This window comes from Boleophthalmus pectinirostris, unplaced genomic scaffold, assembly GCF_026225935.1.
Source record: "Boleophthalmus pectinirostris isolate CB_2022bp ecotype Guang Dong unplaced genomic scaffold, ASM2622593v1 HiC_scaffold_12, whole genome shotgun sequence".
Classification (NCBI taxonomy): Eukaryota; Metazoa; Chordata; class Actinopteri; order Gobiiformes; family Gobiidae; genus Boleophthalmus; species Boleophthalmus pectinirostris.
The window spans coordinates 24,544,116-24,567,783 of record NW_026571018.1 but is presented as its reverse complement, the minus strand read 5'-3'; the positions used below and the strand labels follow the sequence as shown (position 1 = coordinate 24,567,783).

Below are 23,668 nucleotides of genomic sequence, written 5' to 3'. Positions count from 1 at the left end.
TACTGTATTTTGATTACACAGGACATAAAACTGTTCAAAATGTGCATTACAATCATACAATAAAAACAGGAGATGTTGAGCTCAAAGATAATCAAAGTGATGCATCAGCTCTAGATACAATGCCAAATCAAGGCCCAGTTGACATGAAGTCTCAGTATCAAAAGGATTTCCCTCCTCCAACATCCTGTCGCCGAAGGAGAACTCCAGCTTTGCCACAACCAGACAATATTGGCATCAATCCAGCATTCAGGTAACAAGTTGGGGTTTCATAACATTATAGTGTTTGTTGTGTAAGTGTTGTAATGATATTAACAGATTTGTTGGGTTTACAGGATTGACTTCTGCACAGTTCAGAAAGAAACTTTTCCCTGCTGGCCCATTGGAAATCCTGTTGTTAAACATATTAATAACCTTCTGGGAGATAAGAACATGACAGAGACATGTTTCCAACATGAAGGATGTATTATTACCAAGTAAACACAAATATGTTCTAGTGTGCCCTAAACATTGGTTTCAGAGTGATAATAATTTCATACTATTGCCATGTTATATCTTGTGGGCAAATGCCATGAACAATTCACATGCAGCTGAAACTCAAATACTCTAGTGTTCTACTCATGGCATCAACTTCTTTGAGAGATTTGACCCTGATAACTTTAGGTTAGGCAGGGGTTTCAAACCAGTAGCTCATTTGCTATCAGTATCTTAGAAATTTAGGAATTATACATATTATGCTGAATAATTCAATATAGATTATTCACATGTCTGTTAAATGCATAAACATTTTATATGCCTTCCTATGTGCACTAATAAATGGATAATGGTTCATATCAATTAGCAGTTAATGTTCTTTACACCATCTAAAACTTGTCACGATTATACAAATTCAGTTTCTTGTAACCACTAGGAGTAGCTTTCTGCCATTTACGTTTTGTAAAAGTAGCTTTCGAGGGGAAAAAAGGTTGAAGAGAACTATGTTTTAGAGATGTAATGAGTAAATGTATTTGTGTCCACACTGTTTATTGATTAGAGTGGGAATACAAGCTATGCATAGAGTTGACACTAACACTACCTCTTTGACATTTTAATTGGATGACTTCAGACAGACTCACAACAAGAGTGAAAAAAACCCATGACTCACACCTGAAACTTGAACCTTTTTATTGTAGACAGCAAGGGATGAAAGACTGCGGCTGACTTACAAAACCACCAGTAATTGTCTATGAAATACATAATACTCTATTTTTAACTTTATAATTTTAGTTGTGCAATTGGTCCCACTGTCGGTAATATAGTTGTTGGCTGACTCTATTATATCTTTATTCTATCATTTAGGATTATGTTAAGATATGTTAATAGTTTCTTAAATGCAATATCTACTCTTACTGTGGTTGAGGTCACCAGTAATAACATCATCTGTCTGACTGACAATCTATTCAGAGTGAAACAAAATTTTGTCTTAAAAAGAAATGTTCTCCAAGTGAAAAAGTAACTGTGTTAAAAAAAAAAAAAAAAAAAAAAAAAAAAAAAGAACGATAGAAAAAAATATCATCTCCTTTCTCTGTGCCTGCTCCTGGCTCGATGCCAGCGGTCGTCTCTATTTCTATCCTCTCTGTCCCTACTTCCATAGTCCCGATGCTTTTCTCGGTCATATCTCTCTCTTGTCCCCGATCTGTCCCAATTTCTTCGTCCGTCAACGTTTCGATCTGACGCAGGGCCCCCACTACCAGGATCCCTCAAGAGATTGATTGGTCTTTGGAAAGGTCTGTCTCGGCCGCCAAATCGCAGCTGCCCGGACCCTTTGTTACCCCCTAGTCCACCTCCGAGCCGCCGCGGGACCCATCCCTTTAGAGTTCTTTCTTGTTCCATGTCGACAAAAAGTTCATGTTGATCCACCACAAGTTTGTCCGCCTCTCGCCAGGCTCGATACACGGCGCGCTGTTCCTTGTACTCAATGAAGGCGTACTTTTTGGAGAAACCCGTCACAATATCTCGCACAAGTCTCAGCCGGTGAATGTCTCCAAACTTTGAGAAAACTTGGTGCAATTTATCCTCGGTGGTGACAGGGTTCAAACGAGCCACGAAAAGAGTAAGCCGTGGATCCCCCAGAACACCTTTGTTGGGCTTATAGCGGGCAACCATAGCCCTAAAAATGGCACGATCATGAGGCTCATCATCGGTCCCATCGATACTTCCAGCTTTTAAGGGATCGTATTCCGTTGCAATAGGACTCCAGCCACTCATGTTAAAACTATGATACGGTATTGCTGATCTCTAGATGAGCAGCACCAAACATGAAAATCATCTGGTAAGATTTCGGTGTTTACATTTCTCTTCACTCCACTACAGTGTGAGTGCAGTACTTATAAACGTCCGGAGGGAACAAAATACTGGCATTAAACGTTCCTAGTTTTCACTTTTGGTCACTTTACAAGCACATTCAAAATGATAAAATCTAACTGAATAGGAATACATATGTGTCAGGTTTCTTTTGACAGAATTTTAATTTTAACAGTATGAATATACAATAGGGCTACTCTTAAATACTAAACAACCAATACCCTATATAAAAATATGTTAAGTGAAAAGTGGTTTGTTTGTTTTTTTTAACCAAAATTTGTATAAAACACCAAGAACACATTTGAAAAATGCCATTTCTAAAACACAGGGTATATACAGAAATTGATATTATTGACATTATTATTGAATTTTGACATTATGTTGTTCTGATGTTCAAAGTCCTTTGACATGCCATTTTCACAAAAATTGTACAGTGATACTATTTATCCTTAAAAAAATCTGGTCATTACATATCCTCTACACTCCATTTATAAGCTTCTTCTTGAACAGCCTTTTTATCTGCCATTCTTGCGTAGCGTTTCTGTTCAAACCCATTTGACCTGTAAGGAAAGCATTTTCAATACAGCACTATAAAAAACATTCAAAAACCCAATTTAAAGATATTTTTATAGAAGAGATTATACCTGTTAACTCCATCCCACCGATAACCAGGAAGAATGTTGAAACGATTAGGAGGTGGTGCTGGGCCTTTATACCGAGGTTTTTCTGTTAAAGACCGACATTAAAAAATATAAAAATCTAAGTGTATTTCCTGCATTAGTACTGAAATTAGTGTTGTTCCGATACAATGCTGATACTTGGCCTTGATGTCGTCGCCAGTACCAACACCAGTCCGATGTGGCATAGTGGAATGTTTTGTTACAGTACAAGTGCAAAAAATAAATCTTCTAAAAAGCTTTTTTTTTTTTTTTTTTTTTTTTTTAAAGAAATCGGCAAGAGTAAATCAGATTTTGAGGACTAAAGTATTAGTTAAATGTTTAATGGTCTTGACCATAAGTAGTGCAGATTTAAGCATTTTTACTTTTCTACTTTATCACTTTTTACCACAATGTATAGATTAAAAGACGCTCATCCTTGGAGCACATGGCTAATTATGCAGAGTAAACAAAGTCTGTGTTAGCGCTGTAATTGCTGTTGGCTGTGCTCTTCATAACTTTAGTTATTCTAATAAGTTGAGCATCCACAGCAAATTCTAAATGAAGATACAGTATTAAAGAGGTAACATAAGTATCTTTTCTGTCAATTAGCGTGTTTTAAATGTTTACAGAGCTTCTGTGTTTAACCTGCTCTGGGCATTAGTAGTAGCATTAGTTGCAGACACCGACAGCAGTTGCTTGGACCTGCGGTCCTCATTCAGGAAAATACAGAGTGGTTTCAGATTGATGATTTGGTTTGCGTACTAGTGATATGTTACCTGAAAAATGTGCGGTATCTGAGCTTATGTCGATACCGATATCGGAACAACCCTAACTAAAATAATCCTTTTGGAATGTAATTTTACCTTTAACACCCTGTGCCTTTAAATTGCGATCCTTCTTGCGTCTAAGCATTGCAGCCATTGGATCTCCTTCCCGTTCCTGTTCCCTCAACATTTTGTCCAAATCTTCATCATCATAATGCCGTGCAAGAGGTTTCTGGGATTCAACCAAGGCATCCTCAAGTCTCTGTTGGTGCATCTGACCCTGAGCCAAGCTAAAGCAAGCAAAATTAAATATAAATATAAAATTATAAATCAATCAATCTACACACACATATATACATACACATACACACATACATATATACATACACATACACACATACATACACATACACACACACATTATATATATATATATATATATATATATATATATATATATATATACACACACACACACATATATATATATATATATATATACACACACACACACACACACACACACACACACACATATAGATAGCTATAGCAATAAAGCATTTAAATTAGTGTGCTGAAACACAACTTACCCTCTTCCCCATTGAGCATATTTTTGATCCTTTGCTGCTTGTTCTCCTGCTTTCTTTTTCTGGTCTTCTCTCTCAGAGTCTAGATCCCGTCTTTTTCCACTCTTGTCTCGAAAAATGGTCTGTGCGTTGCGCGATTCATCTACACAGATAGAAACATACATTTTGACAGTCTATGTCCAGCAGTGGTCACACGAATCATTCAAGAAAGAAGTTTCAAACCTTCTAATGGTTGGTTGTTTCTGTCTCTCCGTTTGTTTTCTTCTTGCTCTCTCCTCAGAACATCTACAGAAACAAGACCAGCCTTTCCCCCCGAGAGCATTCTCTGGCTCTAAAAATATAATGAAGTATACTCACATAAATCTTTTACCTTTAAGAAATGAAAACTGAAATAAAGTTTAATGTAGCTCACATGTGACTGTCCTGGCCTACGAGGAGGTGACAGATCTTCATCCGAGCTTCTTCTGCTCTGAGGTCGTTTTCGAGGTGGCGACTGATCAGAGTCTGAATCCTGTCTTGCTCTGGACCGGCGTCTTGGTGGAGACTGGTCAGAGTCTGAAGCTTCTCTCATCACAGGCTTTTTTCGAGGAGGCGATTGATCAGAGTCTGAGTCATGTCTCTTCCTTCCTGGTGATGATCGATGATTTTTAGGCGAGTGCTTTTGACTCGAGCTGTAGTCACGTCGACTTCTCCTTGAAGGAGAAATATCAGGAGAGTCATGGCGATTTCTTCTTGGAGGAGAAGCATAGGGGGAGTCATGGCGATTTCGTCTTGGTGGAGATATATCGGGGGAATCATGGCGAACACGTCTTGGAGGTGAAATATCAGGAGAGTCATGGCGAATCCTGCCTAATGCAGCAGATTCTGATGTTTCAGTCTTATTTTCATTTCCATCTTCATCTCCCTCATTTTCATCAGCTGAAAAGAGAATAATCAATTTTAATACATTTTGTGGAGCTGTTTTACTAACTACACATATTATCATTATAATACCTCCAATAATTTTCCATCTATTACTGGATCTAAACACCTCAAGCCGTTTTATTTCTTCTGGTCGCTCATCAATCACTTCGGCAATCTGAAACATCAAGAGAAAAATAAATGGTTACAGTATGAAACGGTTCAACATACAGATGCTTTTGGATATTTTTGTTGGCATTAATGATCTCATAGACTCCACTGACTCAACGAGGAACGACTGCTTAAGATTGGTTTTAATGGATGAGCTAAAACAATCTCCTTACGGCCATTACATGCAAGGCTAGCACCACAACAAGACTTACCACGGGAGCTTCCTCATCTTCTTCTTCTTCTTCTTCTTTTTCTTTAGCTTCTTTAGCTATCTGCCTCCAGTCTATGTCATCGTCTACTATTTTAAGCCTTTAGGACAACAGAAATATAAAACTGAATTAGAAGTTAACGTAATGGTACACACTTTTGCGAGCCAATGTGTTTAGCATCTAGCATAACATCTGAGCATCATTACAAGTTACATCCGAAATATACAATAATGAGCGTACCCTTTTCCTTGCACTTTGGGTCGTTTCTTTTTAACCTTTCCTTTTGACTTTTTTGTGTCTTCACCAGATAAATAACGTTTCAGGTACTCTGCTTTGGATAACTCCGTAGCTTTACTTGTCCCCACGGAAGCCGCCATCTTTATTTTTGACAAAATTAAGGGAGACGGCAAGGGTCAAAATAGGGTAACTCGAGACAAACTACAACTATTGTGTAAAATTAATTAAAACCTAAAACCTTATCAATCTTCAAAAATGATCGATTTATTTCCATAAATCCATATATAGGCCTATTTTACCCAATACGACTTTAGACTTATTTTTCACAAATAAACAGCAGCACATTTTTATTAGAATGTTTTTTTTTATTTATAAACTAAACAGTCTTTTATCACATTATTTATATCCTATGCACATTATTATTCAAATAAAATAAATTATCATATTGCAATGCATGCATCTGACCAACATTTTATCTTTATCTTTCATTAAGTTAACAAGAGAGCTTATGTTGTAATGGCAAATGCTTCCTTATTATAATTTCTAAGCCATTAATGTCTCACAAATGGAGTTTACAGGCACATGTCCGCACATAGAGCACATGTACAGTAGATATTGGATATATTGCAATCCCACGGAATACTGTATGTCAATGCAATGTCAAAGGCAGATGGATATCATGTTAAGCTGCTATTGTACATTATGTGAAATATGGATGTGATGTAGGCAAAGAGTAAGTGTGTAATTTAATGATGCATTTGTTGAAAGAAGATGAGAAGACCCATAACCCAGATGCAGGAAGTCTTCAGAATCACTGCTGAACATGGAAGCAACAAATCTGTAAACAAAAATCAAAATGCAACATCAGTCACAAACTTAAAATTCTCATCTATTACCAGGAAGTTTGTACTTTTGTCTATGGTGATGGTGGCAACATTCCCGGAGATCTTGCACATGTAGGTGGTGTTGTGTGGGAGCGTCTCTGTGTAGCCAGTCAGCGTCATGCGGTACCCATGAGGCTCCAACTCTTCAACGTAGCTTTTATCCCTAAACTGGGTTTCTGCAGCAGCTCCAGAAACATTGGTGTTGATCACAGCCTCTTTGCTGCCGGACGACCAGGAAAACTCATAACTGTTAATGCGACTCGGTTTGGGTTCGACCAGGCAGTCAACACGAAGGTCCCTGTCATCCTCAATGCACACCGAAATGAAGTCAGACTTGGCTGGGATTAAAAACACTGTAATGGCACAAAAACAGTTTGGAATGTTCCTCATGCATTAATAATACTTTTTAACAGCACATAGCAAGCTATGGTCAAGTATTATTAAGTCATCCATTATTAATATTACTTTGTAAGGGACAACAACTTAAAAATGTAGACAATGCCATGTTCTACTACTGTCATTATAATTACAATTTAATTAGAGGTTCTTAAAAAGGCACCATGTAATTGTTTGTGGCTGGGTCTCCGCCCCCTGCTTGTCTCCATGGAGATGTTATATGTATGGCCTCAGTATGGCAGTAAACATATCTAAATTGTATTTATTTAATTACAGGTGTTTTTATTGCTATTAAATAAATAAAAACAAACATGCATCGTTAATGTGAGCAGACTTGCCTCTCCACAGTTTTGACCTGACGTCACCCTCTAGTCTACAAAGAAATATAAGTTTAAAGCCATAGAGAAGAACATCTGAGTAATCTCCATGGAGACAAGTGAGCCCCCACCAAGAAAAATCGCATGAAATGTCAAACAGTATATGAAACATAATTTAAAAATAATTAGAAAAGCATTTTGCTCCAAAAGTAACTAAATCAACCTACCTCCCAGCACTCCATAGAAAAACAGAGATCTGATCATTGTGAAGATGCTGTATTAAAATAAGACAAAAAGAATAGTCTTATTTAGAATGAAAGCACTGAGATATTGGCAACCCCAAGTGCCCTTCAAATTAGGAACATGTGCTGGAGTGACACACAACGATTTAAGACAATCTAATGTTACATAGGCTATGTTATTTGAGCATCACTTACAGGCTGTACAATGCTACTGTTTACATTCAGAACGAGCTTGTTTTGCAAGTCATTCTGCATCTCCTGTATCTCTGTCAAGCATCCCTGTGCAGCCTTACCTACTGTCAGGGCTGGAGTTTGTCAGGAGAATGTATCTTTTTTCAGCTGCGTAGCAAACAGCCAATAGATGGTTCAGGACACAGCAGCACCACAGAGCATCTCTCTTCTGGAATGATTTGGGAGAGAAATCGAGTGGTAGGGAGGCAGAGGGAGGGATGTGGCTAAAGTGGAGAGTGCTGATTTGCTTTTCTCTTCTGCAGGGGCTGACGGGACAGCTGAGCATGGCAGACAGCACGTGCTAGGACAAAACACAGGTCATCAGTTTTGGTCACATTAATACATGTCACATAAATTTTCCTTCTGCATTACATTTTCTTCTCATCCAGTGATATCACCCAGGGTTGTTAAAATCGTATATACAATTCTTTCACTCTAGACAGCAATCCATCATAAGGAAAGTCACCAGTCAGAATGATATAATTCTGTATGGTCTTGCATCTGAATAGAAAACACCACCAATGTCATTGAATGTTGCTCAGGAAATTTCTAGCATAGTCATACAAAATTATTAAATTATTTATAGCATACCTTTGTCGCCACCTACAGGCCACTAGAAATCATTCAAGTAAGTTGCGTCTGCGATAAATACTGATACGTCACATGTGCAACTTTATTGAAAAGGCTTTAAATGTGTCAGAAATATGTGACAGGTGTTTGTATATATTACAGTTTATGACTGCTGAAAAAGCTAAACTTCTGTTGTTAGATCCCAAAGGTATCGTGTAAATTTAGAACAATCCTTTGACTTTAATACGGTTAATAAAATGCGTGTTTGTAAAATATATTGCCAGTACATTATAGTCAAGTCTATGTGAAATTAACAATTCCATAGACTTCATTGTTCCTTTGGTGCCAGTGCAGAGGGATTTGGACTAATCCTAATGACCCAAACTATACTTACGCCCCACTCCATTCACTGTTCATTGAGTGTGCTGTTTTAAAATAGCCTGACCGAGCTTTTTCACTGTTTGGAGCAGAAGGCTCATCTCTCTCACTGACAGCTAGTTGTCGGTCGGTATGAGGGAAGGCTATCTCGGAAATAATCTGCCCACGCGTTAAGCTGCTTTATCCCCGACAAGCCTCGAGCGGACAGGGACTGCACCTCCACACAGCGCACCACAGGGGGGTCCGAGTTAGAGTAGAAGAAAGAAAAGTGGAGGGGTGCTACGTGAGGGGGTTTGGCACTTGTGCGCAGGGAGGGAGAGTTTGTGAGCGCGCTGAGCTCTGGCGCACCTATGGAGCAGAGCGGACCCTGACGACCTGAACAGCAGCAGTTTCAAAAGAGCACAGCGCATAGGAATTTTGTTCACTATAAGGGAATAATAACGGAGGTTCTGCCATGGAAAACAAACTGTGGATTTTAATTATGGGGATTTGTCTAATTTCAGGTAGGCTGAATTACAATACATTTTTAACTGGATGCTTACACTATTGTTTATAGTTAGGCTACTAAATAATGAATAAACAGGCTAACGAGTTATTCCTGATTGTGTTTGACTGCGTGCACAAGGCAAATGTTAGTGGATGCATATATAGGATATAGTATGGGTTTTGGCCTAATTCAACTAGGTTAATTTAAACTGTGTCTGTTAATTGATCAGTGTGAAAGAAATCATCCTGCAGATTCAGCATACTGACAACTAAACTCTTGCGTAGTTGACAAAAACAAAATAAAACTTAAGTGAAGCCAAGTGAAAAGTTTAATTAAATAACCCTGCACCCTGAATCAAGACTTTAAATCCTGAAGTGTTGTGAGTATTGGTCCTATTCTTTAATTTAATGTATACTGGATGCTATTGCTGATAGTAATAATGATACAAAGCTAACTTTTCATAGTCGTTGGTCACAGTAGAGATTTACAGAGATGACAGATGTATGTCAGAAATCCTCTTTTTTGAACTCACACAGTCCTTCACAGTGGGCACATTAACAAAGCTGGTAAAAATCAGATAACTAGAATAATCATAGCCCAATAATTAGATCTAATTTATTGTGTGTTTACATGCACCAATAAACCTAAAGATCAACAACACTTGGTGACATGTGTCAGTTAATGAATCTTTATTAAATAAATCTAATGAATTTTAAATGAACTCCTGTAGTCTTTCATTTTTGTCTTTTTGTCTTTCATTTTAATATGCTTACTTTGTAGAATATTGCTGTAAAAATGCACAGGCTTGAAGAATCAGAAAGAAATCAGATGTAACTATGTGCTTAACATTCCAATCAGATGGTGCTCTGATTTGTTGTATGTATAAACAATAGACCCAACCAGATTTATGTGTTCAATTGTTGAGCAGGTGTGTACTTAGCACTGATGTATCCTGTACATTGCACTTCCACATCTGTCCATTGTGTGAAAATGAATGAATGAATTTAGCTATTGTTTACTGTTAACAGGTGCAGTGGTGATTTTCCAAACATCCTACAGCTGGGATGTAAGCTGGAGCAATAGAACAAATGAGGAAGCGCTCTAAATGAATGGTTTTCAAAATGTGGTATGGGTGCCAGCCACTGGAGGTGCACAGTAGTATTTCAGTTTTACTAAGAGATTAAAGTTAAAGAGTAAAGTATGGCTCAGGCAGTGGGATGATTTGCCTGTCCTTTTTTTTCTACTTGATCAAGATCTCACTTTCTTTCTGTTATGGAATCATACAGGATAAGAAATTCTTTATTTATTTTATAGCATGTTGTACATGTGTCATGGAGCATTTTTAGATTAATTTAATCTTGTTTGTGTTCTGGTGAACAACTGGTGCTCTGGTGAACAGAGTTGGAGTAGTTCTCGTTTAAACCTGACATGATCATCTTGCCTTGGTTAAACGTACACTGTACAACATTTCTGGTGGTCTAGCACATGGATACGCCCAGGAGATATGCTTGGGATATTACTTTTGCTGGAATGTACCACAGTATGGTATTAAACTCACTTCTTATTTAACAGTAAGTGTTTTTGTTTTTTTTGTTTTTTTACAATAAAACAGTATCTTGAAAAATATGTATTCTACTATAATCGCCCCACCTCTGCACAAATCATACTTGTAAATTGGCTTGGTGCTTGTCTCCATGGAAATAGATATCTTAATATCATACTCATACATACTGAAAAATTCAAGGCAAAGCAACAACATCTCTATGAAGACAGACCCGCCACCCAGAAAGTTATGCAGTGCACCTTTAAAATCTGGTTCAGATTTAGTTCCGATTGTTTTGTTTTGCTTTTTGGTGGTAGTATGATTAACCCTTTTGAGGGAAACTGACTCTTTAATGCTCAACACATTTGTGGTGATGACATACGGATGTGTTGACCCTGCGACATCTGCTGTGATTGCTGCATTCAGTCAGTTAAACCCGATTCTTTGCTTGTTCCATAGTAATTTGCCTCTGTGCATACGTGTTTGTGAGTGGGATTGCCATGTTGAAGGGGATTAGCACTGCACTGGTGGCAGGAAGGGTGTAACAACATGATCACTGCCAAGCCCCAGCCTACTCACTATTGCTACTGTAAAAATAAATAAATTTAGAAATACAGTCACCTATAGGAGCAGTCTGACATCTCCAAAACTGTCAAAGAGTTGGCTGCCATCAGGTAAGACAAGAATATTGTGAGAAAAACATTATAGTGCTGCGGAAAAGTTTGAGTGAGGTGTGAAAAATGCTGTTGGCAAAGTTTTATATTTTTTGTAAAAATAAATAAATAAATACAATGAGAGGATCATCTTTGGTTTTCATTAACATACCTGAATCCATCATTATAGATCCCCAGCAAAGCCACATACAATCTCAACATACGTTTTAAAGAAAGTGAATGGACAATGGCTAGGGCTGCATGATTTTGGAAAAAATATTAGTAGAAGTATTGCGTGATTCGATTTTTTAAAGTAGGGTTCTGTTCACTCAAGCAAACAATCTTTATTTGTTCATAGTGCACATTTTCTAATGAATTGCAGCCTTTGCAAACTGATAAATGTGCCAACTCATATTCAGTTGTGATATATTGTGCAGCCCTATACTGGGTTTAAAACTTTGTCTTAGCAGAGGTTATTCTGCACCTTATTCTAATTTTGTCTGCATTTGTTCAGTGGCAAAAAGTAAATGAAAGTATTTTGCAATATGTATTTTCTGCACACAGTACAAACTCAGAAAAAAGGCTGAATGAAACTGCCAGAGAGACATCCACTTGAATTTGAGCATAATCCACAGCAGAGTCTACAGCTGGAGGCCAAACACTGACTCCCTGATGCAGAAATAATCCTGGGACGCACATCACAAACAAATCGGCCTTCTGTCCCTTTTAAGCCTTTTTGTCTCTCTGTCCCTCGGGAGAATTGGCCTAACATTTTAAACTCTGATATCTGCCTCTGAGTGGATCTTCATTTATGTTTATTTGAATTACTCACTGCCCATCTCTGCTACCACAAATGGTGGTGGACATTGTAATCCACTTTTGAATGGGCGCCAAGTTACAAGATGGAGTCCACGTTTCTATGGGAGATTACACACACTACCGTAATAACAGATGATGTAACAGTCAAAAGAGTGCCCCAAAACGAAGCAAGCAACATCTAGTTTAGGCGTAAATGCTCTCTGCCCATTTTACCCTACAGTGATAGAGTACTTAATATGCTCTTTTTAATGACTATCCTCAAATTGTGCTCATATATATTTTTGATGAGATTTAAAATATCAAACCACAACTGAAGTAGTGTCTGTATTTTCACTTTATTTATCAATGATCACCTTGGGTCTTTTTTATGCAGAGTTTCACAGCCAGTCCTCTGTCAGTAAAAGCTTGTGGTTTGAGTTCAGACTTTGGGAAAACAAATGTGATTATTTTTGTGTTAAATAGCAATGATTAAAAGCCTATATTGTTTATGTTCAGCAAATGAATACTGAAAGTCAATTTTAAGCCCTTTTGAAAAAAAACTACTGAAAAAAACAAACAAACAAACAAACAAACAAAAAACCAACAAAACACATAAATCAGTAAGAAAATATATTTTTCTGAAACCCATGAAGAGATATGGTCAAAGAATCTCAAACCTGCAGTTTCAAGTCACTAGGAGTATAAAACATGTTCAAATTGTTGTTTTATAAATTGATTTGATCCTGTCTTAAATCTAGTCTTAACCATCTGTATCTGATCCAGGTTTCTTTAGTATCTTCTAGAAACCAGCAGAGCAAAGATGGGAAGTATATAGTCCCAGATCAATCACAGATCTGATGGAATAAAGATTAAACAGTTAATCTGTCCTCTTTATCTGTTCCTTTGTATTTCATTTTCTGTTCATTCAGTTTTTCTTTTGCAGACTATAGACTTTGTAAGATGATGATAGCGGATGAATCTAGCAGGCTTAGTGTGAATATATTTTAACAAATCTGTAAATTGCTATTATAATGGTAAAACAGAGTACGCACATGGTAAATATTTGATCCAAACCTGCTAATTTATTTGTGGGCAAAGCGTTAAAGCGTTATTTTTATCTGCATGAATACTTTTGGTGATCTTATGTCTAACATCTTGTGAACAGAGAAAATAGCAATGATGACCTTAACTGTCCTTAACTACCCCAAATCAGTAGACATTTCTAAGAACCCAATATTTGAAAATAAACATACAGTGACAAAAACATTGAGTAAAAAGTCAGCCCCTTCCCATTGTAAAAACTACATTTGTTTGTCCGTCTGCTTTACATTGTGTTGTTCAAAATGACTCATCACTTATGTACAGTGTTTGAAAGATGCAGGACATCCGCTGAAAAAAGCCCCCTTATGTTGTGATGCACCGGCTGCTGCTGTAGGTCGTTGGACAATACAGCCATTGTCCCATGTTCCCATGCCCTTTTTCCTGCCCATGTGCTGCTATTTAAGCATTATCTTTCTCTGGCGTGCTGAGGTCATTTCCCATAGGGCAAACAATAGAAGAATACAGGCTCGCTCAAAGAAAAAAGAGGAAGGTGAGAGAAATACAGGCAGGAAGCATTCATCTAAAGTCTAAATATGGGACTTTTGATGTTGTATGTATTTTTGTATAATGTATGCTTTCTTACTATTAAAATAAGAGCCACAAAATAATTAAATGCAATGGCAAACCTAAAGCTATAGCACTCATTGTGGTGGTCCGAAGAAGGCAAAAAAGGAGGTAGAGTGTAAAAAATATATTAACTTAAAATAAAAAAATAATAATAATTTAAAAAAAGAGAGAGAAGAAAAAGGAAAGTACTGGGCATTCGTATTAATACTTAATTTAGATTTGATTAAAAAATAAATACTCAATATGATAACACAAATAATGCTTAACTGTTTTATATTGTACATTGTTGTTATTGGTTGTTTTTTGGCTAGAGTTTTATTTTATCCATTCATTGTGCTTAGAAGAGTGTGGTGTTTGTCACATGCGGTTTGTGTCATAGAGACAGATATGGGATAAATCAATGCAGCTGCCCTCTTAACATTGAAATACCCAATAATTTACTACATCTTTTAAAAAATACAATACTAATATGGAAAACCCCCTTGGCCATAGATTATACTACCAGTGAGTATCTATCCTACACTGTTAAAGTTTGTTCAAGCTTAAGCTTATTATTACACATTATTACATTATTACGTTTTTTATTAAATTTATACTACAGTTGGGAAAGTAATTTGACACAAATTATTCATTTATGTATATAGTTTAATTTAAGTCTTAATAAGAACAAGTATATCAAGAACCACTGGCGGCTTGGCCTGTAGATATATTCTACTAGAGGAGATAAAACTGCTATAGTTTAAAAGCAGTAAACTGTGTGTGCTTTAAATAGTAGAGCTTTGAAGTTATTGCAGTTACAGGTACTATCTTACCGATTTTTACCTTTAGAGTCATTTTACTTTTACTTTAATAGTAAATAAAACTCTTTTTCTTCATTTCTTCTGATGAACTTGCCCTGCACTAATATAGGCTTTTATATAGGCTTTTAAAAATGTTTCTTTTTGAGTGCCTCAGGTTTTTTCAACTTTATTTGAGAGACTGATCCCTACATTGAAGAGCACCAAAAGAAATACTTTGCACAATCTCTACACATCCAAGCAGCACTCCTGCTTCCTTAAGTATTGAAAATATATTGCTATTGTCTAATGACGCAAGTCTGACATAGTTGTACATAGCATAGGTGAAATACACACATCTTATCTTGTTTTGCAGCTAAATAGAGCTTCCCCTAGGGAAAATGACCCAGGATGTCATTGTGCACTGTCACATTTGTTTGTGTTTACTGAGGCATGAATGAGAATTAGAGCGGCCATTGTGACTATTTTCACCCAAAATAACTAAAATGGCATTTTGTTTAGAGTATAATAAACAATGGCATGTTCATCTATTGTTAGTGTTTAGTGCAAAAGATTTGGAGAAGCAACCCAGGAAGGACAGCAGTGACAGTAGTAGTACTTGTAAGTATTTTTCAAGCCTATTTCTGACCCCTTGTACACTTACATAGTACACATCGACCCTGCAGTAAACACACGTGACAGGATGGTGAAGGAGCACAGTGGATTTGCTGAAGGAGATCATCAAGTCAGTCGTGTGCTTATTTATACCTCCCTTTAATCCTTCACCTTTGACATCGCCTCACCTCTCATGTTGATGAACCATATCATGTTAGACAGTTGAGCTCAGCGCATTTGGTGATTGTAAACAGATTAAAATGTTAGAATGCCCTTATTTTGCCAAGTAAATCTGGAGAATTTAACCATACTTTCTTTAAGGATCTTTGTTTCAAACTTTAAAAAGTAATAGTTTTAATTACCTTTTCATCTCTCCATAGGGGTACAAGGGCAGAGTGTGGAGATGGATGAAGAAAAGTCAGCGTTTGTGGGGTCAAAAGTCGAGCTGCGATGTCGCTTCATCAACAGCTCTCCACCAGTCAAAATCTCACAGGTAACTGCAACAACAACAAAAACTTAAGCACTGATATTACTGGTCATATGTTTCTTAAACAATTACAATGAACTATGCATATTTTCTACATTAAAAATACAAGGAATGGTCATATAGTCTTTGCATAACAGTTCTTCATTAAGTACTATGTAACATTTCTGGTGAAGGCCACCTGCTTGTCTCCAAGGAGATGTTATTGCATATGTTGTTGTTATTGCTGGATTGTTTCCCAGTAAGCCATTCTTTATCTGTGTTGAGTTTCTTCAGTTATCAGCATTGTTACAGCAATAAAACCCTGCATTCTTACTGTGAGTGGCTTGCCTCTCCACAGTTTATACAGGTCACTTGGTTGTCTCCATGGAGAAAAATAAGTTGTCATACTGTGAAGTATTCCAGGAGATGAGCAGGTGGTGAACCCTCCACCATAACACACATAATCACCTTTAAGCAGCAACATTAAGGGCTCGTCAATTTAGGCCAGAATTATAATTTAAAACAGTTTGATACACATAAGTAGATGTAGGCTTATATAATGATAAATAATAAACAATTGGTAAATAGGAATAAATAGCCAACCCTCAAAGGTCTTTCCAGACCTCTGACCTTTTTTGTGTTTCCCAGGTGACGTGGCAAAAGCTGGTGAATGGCACGAAGCAGAATGTGGCCATTGCAAACCCATCTCTGGGCGTTTCAGTGGCACCTCCATACCGAGACCGTGTCACTTTTAAAAATGGAGCAGTGAGACGAAGAACTCCAAACCTGGAGGACACAACCATCACCTTCTCATCACTGCGTTTGTCTGATGAAGCGGCATACATCTGTGAATACACCACCTTCCCCGCAGGAAACAGAGAAAACACAGTCAACCTTACAGTCTTAGGTGAGTTACAGGGTCTTTGTAAATGTACAAGTATAGTCTCTATAGAGACCCTTGAGTCAACAGAAAACTGAAATGGAGGCAATAATTATGTACCATAATGCATTTTGATAGTTTGACTGATACAAGATCTAAATGCTTATTATCATTTCTAACAAATAATAAGATACAATTTGGAACTGAAAAAGAAAAGCTTGAATTACTTTTTCAGCATACAAAATCATCCGCTATCATCTAGCTCATATGTGTGTTGTTGTGTGCATTTTAATTTGACAAATGTTTTATGTCCTCCCTGACTTGATCTCATGTGATTGGATTAAGTAGAAATTCATAATAATGTTCATGTACATCTGTGTATGAGGGTTTTTTTTTTTTTAACTGTTTGCAAAAGCATGCTGATTTGTTGCATAATCCAGTTATAAAGCAACCATAATCCAATCCAGCATATGCACTATATTATGCAACATTTTATAGCAGATCATATATTTCAAATCACAAATCTATACTATTTTTCACAGTTCGACCAACAACCCAGATGAGTCTCTCCACACCAACACTAGTGGCAGCTCGATCGTCAAAAGTAAAAACTCCAGTGGCCACTTGTGTTTCAGCGAATGGAAAACCTCCAGGAACCATCAGGTAGGGGACTAAAGACATGGAAGAGACTATGTTTTGTGACTGACTATAACATTTTTAGTTCAATTTTATGGTTAGTAGATATGGTTCATCTAGTCAAATCAGGAATCTATTGTCCATCTATGAAATGTAACACAAACTATATGTATATTATATTATTGTATATACAATTTGTTGGCACCTTATACTATTCCAATCTCTTTTTGTACATTTCAGTTGAAAAAAAAAAGAAAAGAAAATCATATGCTGTTATGGCATATCCATCCTTCCATGCCTCACCACATTCATCAACTTGTCCCTCTCTTCCTACAGTTTGAAATGGTCACCATGTTTAGTTATGGACATTTATTTGGCAGCGCTCATCCTCTATACATGCCGTGACCAGTATCTTATCATTAAATGCAGGTGGGAGTCACGTGTCCAAGGGGAGGTTAGCACCCGGGAGTACAGAAATGAAGACGGGACATACACAGTGCAGAGTGATTACATCCTGGTCCCGAGTCGCGACACGCATCGAGAGACGCTCACCTGCGTCACCACTTACAATGAGGAAGTGTTCACCGAGAGCGTCACCCTCGACATTCAGTGTAAGCACCTTAGCACATAGATAATACTAATTAAATCACAAATGGGGTTGTAATAAAAAAAATAAATCACAAACTATTGATACTGCAATATTTGTTAATCTAATACGAACAATTGATAAAGCAAGAAACTAGAAAAAAGATATTACAGCAACACAAAGTTAATAATTAATATAATATAATTATTATTAAGTCCTAGATTAGATTTGTTTTTTTCTTTCTGTTAAGTTTTTATTTTGAAATTTGATTATTTTGTTTGATAATATTCACAAAAGCACAAAGCTCTCTACATATGCGTCTTTTTAACTCAAACATAAACTATACATAAACTCCTGTGTCACAGATGAGCCGGAAGTCATGGTGGAGGGCTATGATGGAAACTGGTATGTGAACCGTGAAAATGTACAGCTAAACTGTCTGGCTGATGCCAACCCCTTGGTGTCTCTGTACCAATGGAGAATGTAAGTTGTGTCAGTGTGTATTCAGTACCCATTATTCACAAGCAATGCCTTTTAATGTGTCATTTCCTTTGTCTTACAGAATCAATGGTTCCATACCAGACAGTGTTGAAATTCGTGACAACCTTCTAATTTTTAAAGGCCCAGTGACATATGAACTTCAAGGGACCTATGTGTGTGAGGCCACTAACAGCATCGGGACACGTGCTGCATCAGTGGACATCAGTGTAATTGGTACACAACTTTATTATCCATTTTCAATAATTAGAATATAAACCAGAAAAGGAGTTCATCCTAAAATATACATTGTAACTTTGGTTTTGTTTTATAGACAAGCCTTTACCCCAGATTGCCACCAGTGATGTGGTCAGTGTCATTGCTCTGTTACTGGCTGCTGGGGTCCTATTGGGGATCACCATCACTGTCCTCATCCTCAAAATCAGGAGTCGCAAAGACAACTCATCGTGAGTGATACCTTACTGAATAAAACAACAATAATAAACAAATGGTTTCTTCGTATGCATTGATATATTCTGTACTATCTGGTGTCTGATTAGAAATGACTCTCCATCCAGAAAGATGTCTCAGACGCTGAGAAAGAGACCAGACGATTTCCAGGTATGGCTGTGCAATTTATAAAATATGAATTAAGATATGGATCAGTCATTTTAATTGTCAATGATATGCTTGGGTCTTTTTAAATAAGAGGTCCACAGCCAGTCCTCTGAGTAAAAGAAAGTGGTTTGAAGCAGAGTTCCGACTTTGGAGGGGAGAATTGTACCATTTTCTTGTTTTATTTATTTTCTTGTATTTATTTAATTTTCTTGTAATATCATCCTATCCCAGTCCCCCTTTCGGGTATATACTATAAAAAGGATTTACCCAGGACCTACCTGTAACTAAATACAGAGTAGCTAATTGAACTTGAAATTTTTTAAATTCATACCACTACAGTTTGAAAACATAATTTTTATTTACCTCCCCAGCATTCAAGTAGATTTTACGAGGAGCTTCCAAACACAGCAGACTACGTGAGCTACCGACTGGCCTGTAACAAGGAGGACTTTCCAGAGCCCTACTCACCCCCCATCCAGCCCCCTCTCTCCTTTCTGCCCCAGCAGCCCTACCATGCCCCTTCACAGCCCAACACTGGGACGAGCAGTGGCAGCAGCGGGGGCACAACCTCCAGAAATACCTTCTCTCCTCCAACACACACAACCGCCATCTTTAAATACCCCTCTGTTCCAGGATTGACCTCGCCTCCCGTAGGAGCAGCATACACCTTTCCCAAAGAACAATATGTCTAAAATAAGTCGAAATTATCTAAAATAATATATTTTGGACTTTGGGCATTATTTTGGATTCTAACTGGAGGTGGACAGTACTGCATTTGGGCCAAAAACAGCCAAATTTTTGATTTACATTTTGATTGATTTTGATTTTGTTTTTGTAAGCGTAAATATTGTTTGGCTTCACACAAATATGTTGTCTCTTCAGTTTCTTTCCAACAGTGACTGCTTTTCACTCAAAGTCTACGTAAATTAAATACCAAACACGTCTTTTTGTATGTCAAACTTTACAGATAATAAATTACATGTTTGTTTTTCACGCTGGTCCTGTGTGGTGAGATCGACCCTTAATATTGTCCTTTAAATGGTCTTTATGTGGACAGACCAATCAGTGTCTATAAGATTTTTAATCTAGACACCTTTCATGTGACACATAATATGAAATATATAAAAAATAATTGCATCTTGATGGGATGGGCATTGTGGAACATCTGTATTGAGCCATAGATCACAATCTTGTTTTGTCACGGACCATGTACTTTCTTCATGTTACTTTTAAGAGGTAATATCTGGAGGGTGAGACAACAATAGTGTCTCAGTCTGTGTTTGAACATTGTAGTATTAAGTTGTATTAAAGACTGTCAGATTTTCATAGCATCCAATCACACATTTTTATATTGTCTAATGTCCACCCCTACGTCTACATCCCCAGCTCTTTACAGCATGACCTCGCCCAATTTTCGAAACAAAAGTACATAACTGTAAAAAATATATATATTGTGTACATGTATTTTATATTATTTACATTTCTCTTTTGGAAGATAATGTTTTTATTCACAAATAATTTTCTTGTTTCTAATTTTGATTTTATTTATGTTACCTGTGGGGTTTTAGTATTCATTGACGCTGGCTGTTCATGAACACTGGTTTTTAGTAATAAAAATCACAAACATGTGTGAAGCAATTTTGATTGTACAAACACACCACTGCAGCCCACTACACACAGAGAGCATACCACTTATAAAAGTACACTGTAGTGAAACAACTAGACTATGGTGCAATAATTTAAAATCAAACGTCCCTTAATTATGGGCTAATAATTAAATAACTATTTTGGATAGATATCACTGTTGCATTTAACAGACTGTTTACTATTTGAAATCAAAACCTTACATTATATGATTTGAAATAAAGCCATAAACAAACTTGAATTGACAAACTACAATAGGAAACATATAACATACATCAAATTAATTCTGTGTTTAAGAATTCATAAAAGACACCAGGAGAATGGGCACTTAAAGGCCACTCAGTTTTACTTGAACCTGACCCTAATGAGAAGATAGCATTTCCTCTGTTGCCACGTAACTATACACTGTTGATCCGATGTCAAGCTCAGCTCATTTTGGGGTCAGTACAAACAAGGCGTGCTAAAACTTTAATTGACTACATTTTCAGCAACTTTATATCAGAGAAGTATATGAAATCCTGAGGATTTAAAAAAAAAAAAAATGTCTTTTGTGGACTGTTGAATTCAGCATTTGGTTAAGAATAGTTTTGTATCCAATATCCAGATACAAAAATATTAAACCAGAATCAAAATTAGATATTTACATAAACAAGTATATATTTTGCTTGAATCGGTACAGTTAGCTTTGAATCTAATACTGAGTTTGAAATATTATTATTTTTATTAGTCTAAAAGCCAACTTAAAAAAAAAAAAAAATGTATTGTGTAGCAATATATTGTTTGACCACATTCAAATGAAAATGAAAAAACCTAACTTATTTGAAGATTTTTTTGTCTGGCAGACTTGTAAAATATCACACTCTCAGAGCCAATTACTGACAAATGCCAATATAAGGTTTTGAGCAGTACTTAGCAACAGAAGTCAACAAACTAGCACAAAGCTTTAAGATAAATCTTATAGTCAACAATTTAAACCTTAAATAGCCCCCTGCATCCCTGCATACACACACACACACACAGACACACACACACACACACACACAGACACACACACACACAGACACACACACACACACACACACACACAGACACACACACAGTATGAGACATGTTTTAAAGTAATTAAACCTTAGATCTATGCAGAATGATGGTTCTTCCTCTAGTCCCCCTTTAAGAATTAGTGTCAGTACCCGTGTTCCCATATTCACTCTCCCTCCCTTTACATGTCTCAAATAACCCAGCTCTGTCTTTATGTTTTGCCACTGTCCTCAAATCCTACAACACTACTGTATTATATTATTCAACATAATAGACGTACTATTTAAGAAACACAAAAAAAAAACATAGAGTTTCTCTCTCTCTCTCCATATATATATATATATATATATATATATATATATATATATATATATATATATATATATATATATATATGGTGCTTCTCAAACTGTGGATACCTGGGCAGTCATGTATGGGGCCCTCTGCAGTTTACGGTTTTATTTCCTCATTTGGTTTTATTTTCCTCGTTTGGTTTTGGTTTGATTTAATTTTTTTAATTAAATAGTTTGCTTAATTTTAGGTTGGTTTTGTCTTATTTTAAACAATGTTTATCCCAAATCTAATAGATCTGGTCTTGGTCAAAAAGTCAAATATTACCGTGGAGGAAGTTGGAAGAAGAATAACTGGCCTATAGATCCAGGGCTCATTTGGTTACCGAAGCAGCCACTCAATCAGGACAATGAAACTGGACATGTTTGCTTTCCAGGAGAAGCACTTTAATTCATTCATGACTCACTGAACTCATTAAGGCATCTGGTTGATTACTATTGCTCTAGTATTTAATAATATCAGACATCAACAGAAATCATATGAAATAAATGCTCATTATTCAAATATTCACATAATATATTCACATAATAAATAATGTATCAAAATGATGTCTTATTTTTAATGTAATTATATCTAGCAATTTTACAATGTTATAAAATTTTAAGTAAGACACAGAAGAATTTTTCAAAAAGCATGGCAATTACTAAATAAGTAAGTGTTTAAGTTCAATAGACTTTGATCATCTAGACTATACTAGATTCAAACCAGTATTTTTACTAATTATGACCCACCCATTTAAAAAAATTCCATAACGTTTTCATTATAATTTAAAGCATCATTAAATATATTATATCTCCTAAAACACATATAGCCTGTATATAATGTCAGGTGCTCTAGTGTCTCTTACTATTGGCTGGTCTGAGGAAAACTGATGCACTGGGCAGCTTCATTCATGAGCAATGAGTTGGTGTCTGGTTACTCTTCTCTTATCGGCCCTGGCTCACCTCTCTCTCTCTATGATCAAAACATCACTGCCCTACCCTTTATAATAACAGCAATCATTCACACACTGCATTGTGGGTAATTAATACTTAGATGAATAACAAGGCCAAACACGAAAGTAGGATTGGAAACACTACTGAATTTCCAATTCATGCTGATTCTCAATTATAAACTTCAGAATTGACCAAAATAGTGTCCGTTCAAAATAAAAGTAATAAATAATTCCTGAATGTCCAAAATAAAATAGACATGTATAATTTAAACACACACAAGAAAAAAAAAAAAAAAAAAAAAAAAAAAAGCAAAAGCACCAAGTAAGACATCACACAGTTTATACACTGAAATGTGTCTCTTCTTTCTCACTTTCTTCCTCAGCACCAGCATCAGAAAAATTAAAAGGGAAAGCCCAACAATATCTTCAAAGTGAGAGGTTTTGAGCAAAATTAAACATCCTGTCTATATGGCTAACCTATGAAACACAGGCCATTTTGTAAGTTACGTATGAAAAGACACACCCTTGCAACTATTTAATAAACTTGTTTCATCATTTGTCACCATCATGGACTGATCTATATCACCTTCAAAGTTAGCCTAATAAAGAAAAC

At 36.5% G+C, this 23,668-nt stretch overlaps 3 protein-coding genes across 4 annotated transcripts; 1 reads left to right on the top strand and 2 right to left on the bottom strand.

The window, feature by feature from the left end:
- Window positions 1-1,144: 1,144 nt before the first annotated feature.
- On the bottom strand, window positions 1,145-2,387 carry snrnp35 (small nuclear ribonucleoprotein 35 (U11/U12)). Its single transcript, XM_020923077.2, has one exon. The coding sequence runs from the start codon at window positions 2,242-2,244 to the stop codon at window positions 1,549-1,551; it is 696 nt and encodes a 231-aa protein (XP_020778736.1). The 5' UTR covers window positions 2,245-2,387; the 3' UTR covers window positions 1,145-1,548.
- Window positions 2,388-2,480: 93 nt separating this feature from the next.
- Window positions 2,481-6,014, bottom strand: bud13 (BUD13 homolog). Of its 2 annotated transcripts, XM_020923016.2 has the most exons (9): window positions 5,871-6,014; window positions 5,634-5,730; window positions 5,344-5,428; window positions 4,763-5,268; window positions 4,573-4,681; window positions 4,354-4,492; window positions 3,863-4,053; window positions 2,985-3,066; window positions 2,481-2,900 (listed from the first exon to the last, which is right to left on the bottom strand). In XM_020923016.2, the coding sequence occupies exons 1-9, from the start codon at window positions 6,005-6,007 to the stop codon at window positions 2,807-2,809; spliced, it is 1,440 nt and encodes a 479-aa protein (XP_020778675.2). In that variant the 5' UTR covers window positions 6,008-6,014; the 3' UTR covers window positions 2,481-2,806. The 2 variants fall into 2 exon arrangements, with proteins under 2 accessions (XP_020778675.2, XP_055004845.1); XM_055148870.1 differs by having other exon boundaries at window positions 4,763-5,428.
- A 3,209-nt stretch (window positions 6,015-9,223) lies between these two features.
- Window positions 9,224-19,862, top strand: nectin1a (nectin cell adhesion molecule 1a). Its single transcript, XM_020923078.2, has 10 exons — window positions 9,224-9,388; window positions 15,806-15,918; window positions 16,540-16,798; window positions 17,314-17,434; window positions 17,837-18,018; window positions 18,359-18,476; window positions 18,556-18,707; window positions 18,805-18,937; window positions 19,031-19,091; window positions 19,460-19,862. The coding sequence occupies exons 1-10, from the start codon at window positions 9,340-9,342 to the stop codon at window positions 19,778-19,780; spliced, it is 1,509 nt and encodes a 502-aa protein (XP_020778737.1). The 5' UTR covers window positions 9,224-9,339; the 3' UTR covers window positions 19,781-19,862.
- The last annotated feature ends 3,806 nt before the right edge of the window (window positions 19,863-23,668 follow it).

Excerpts from the sequence above, each read along its gene's own strand:
- snrnp35 (XM_020923077.2), bottom strand. The coding sequence starts at position 2,244 with ATGAGTGGCTGGAGTCCTATTGCAACGGAATACGATCCCTTAAAAGCT.
- bud13 (XM_055148870.1), bottom strand. The coding sequence starts at position 6,007 with ATGGCGGCTTCCGTGGGGACAAGTAAAGCTACGGAGTTATCCAAAGCA. Across the intron at positions 4,054-4,353 it reads TATGCTCAATGGGGAAGAGG|CTTGGCTCAGGGTCAGATGC; the intron begins GTAAGTTGTGTT and ends TGCTTGCTTTAG. Across the intron at positions 2,901-2,984 it reads CGGTGGGATGGAGTTAACAG|GTCAAATGGGTTTGAACAGA; the intron begins GTATAATCTCTT and ends CTTTCCTTACAG.
- nectin1a (XM_020923078.2), top strand. The coding sequence starts at position 9,340 with ATGGAAAACAAACTGTGGATTTTAATTATGGGGATTTGTCTAATTTCA. Across the intron at positions 18,019-18,358 it reads CGTCACCCTCGACATTCAGT|ATGAGCCGGAAGTCATGGTG; the intron begins GTAAGCACCTTA and ends CCTGTGTCACAG. Across the intron at positions 18,938-19,030 it reads AGTCGCAAAGACAACTCATC|AAATGACTCTCCATCCAGAA; the intron begins GTGAGTGATACC and ends GTGTCTGATTAG.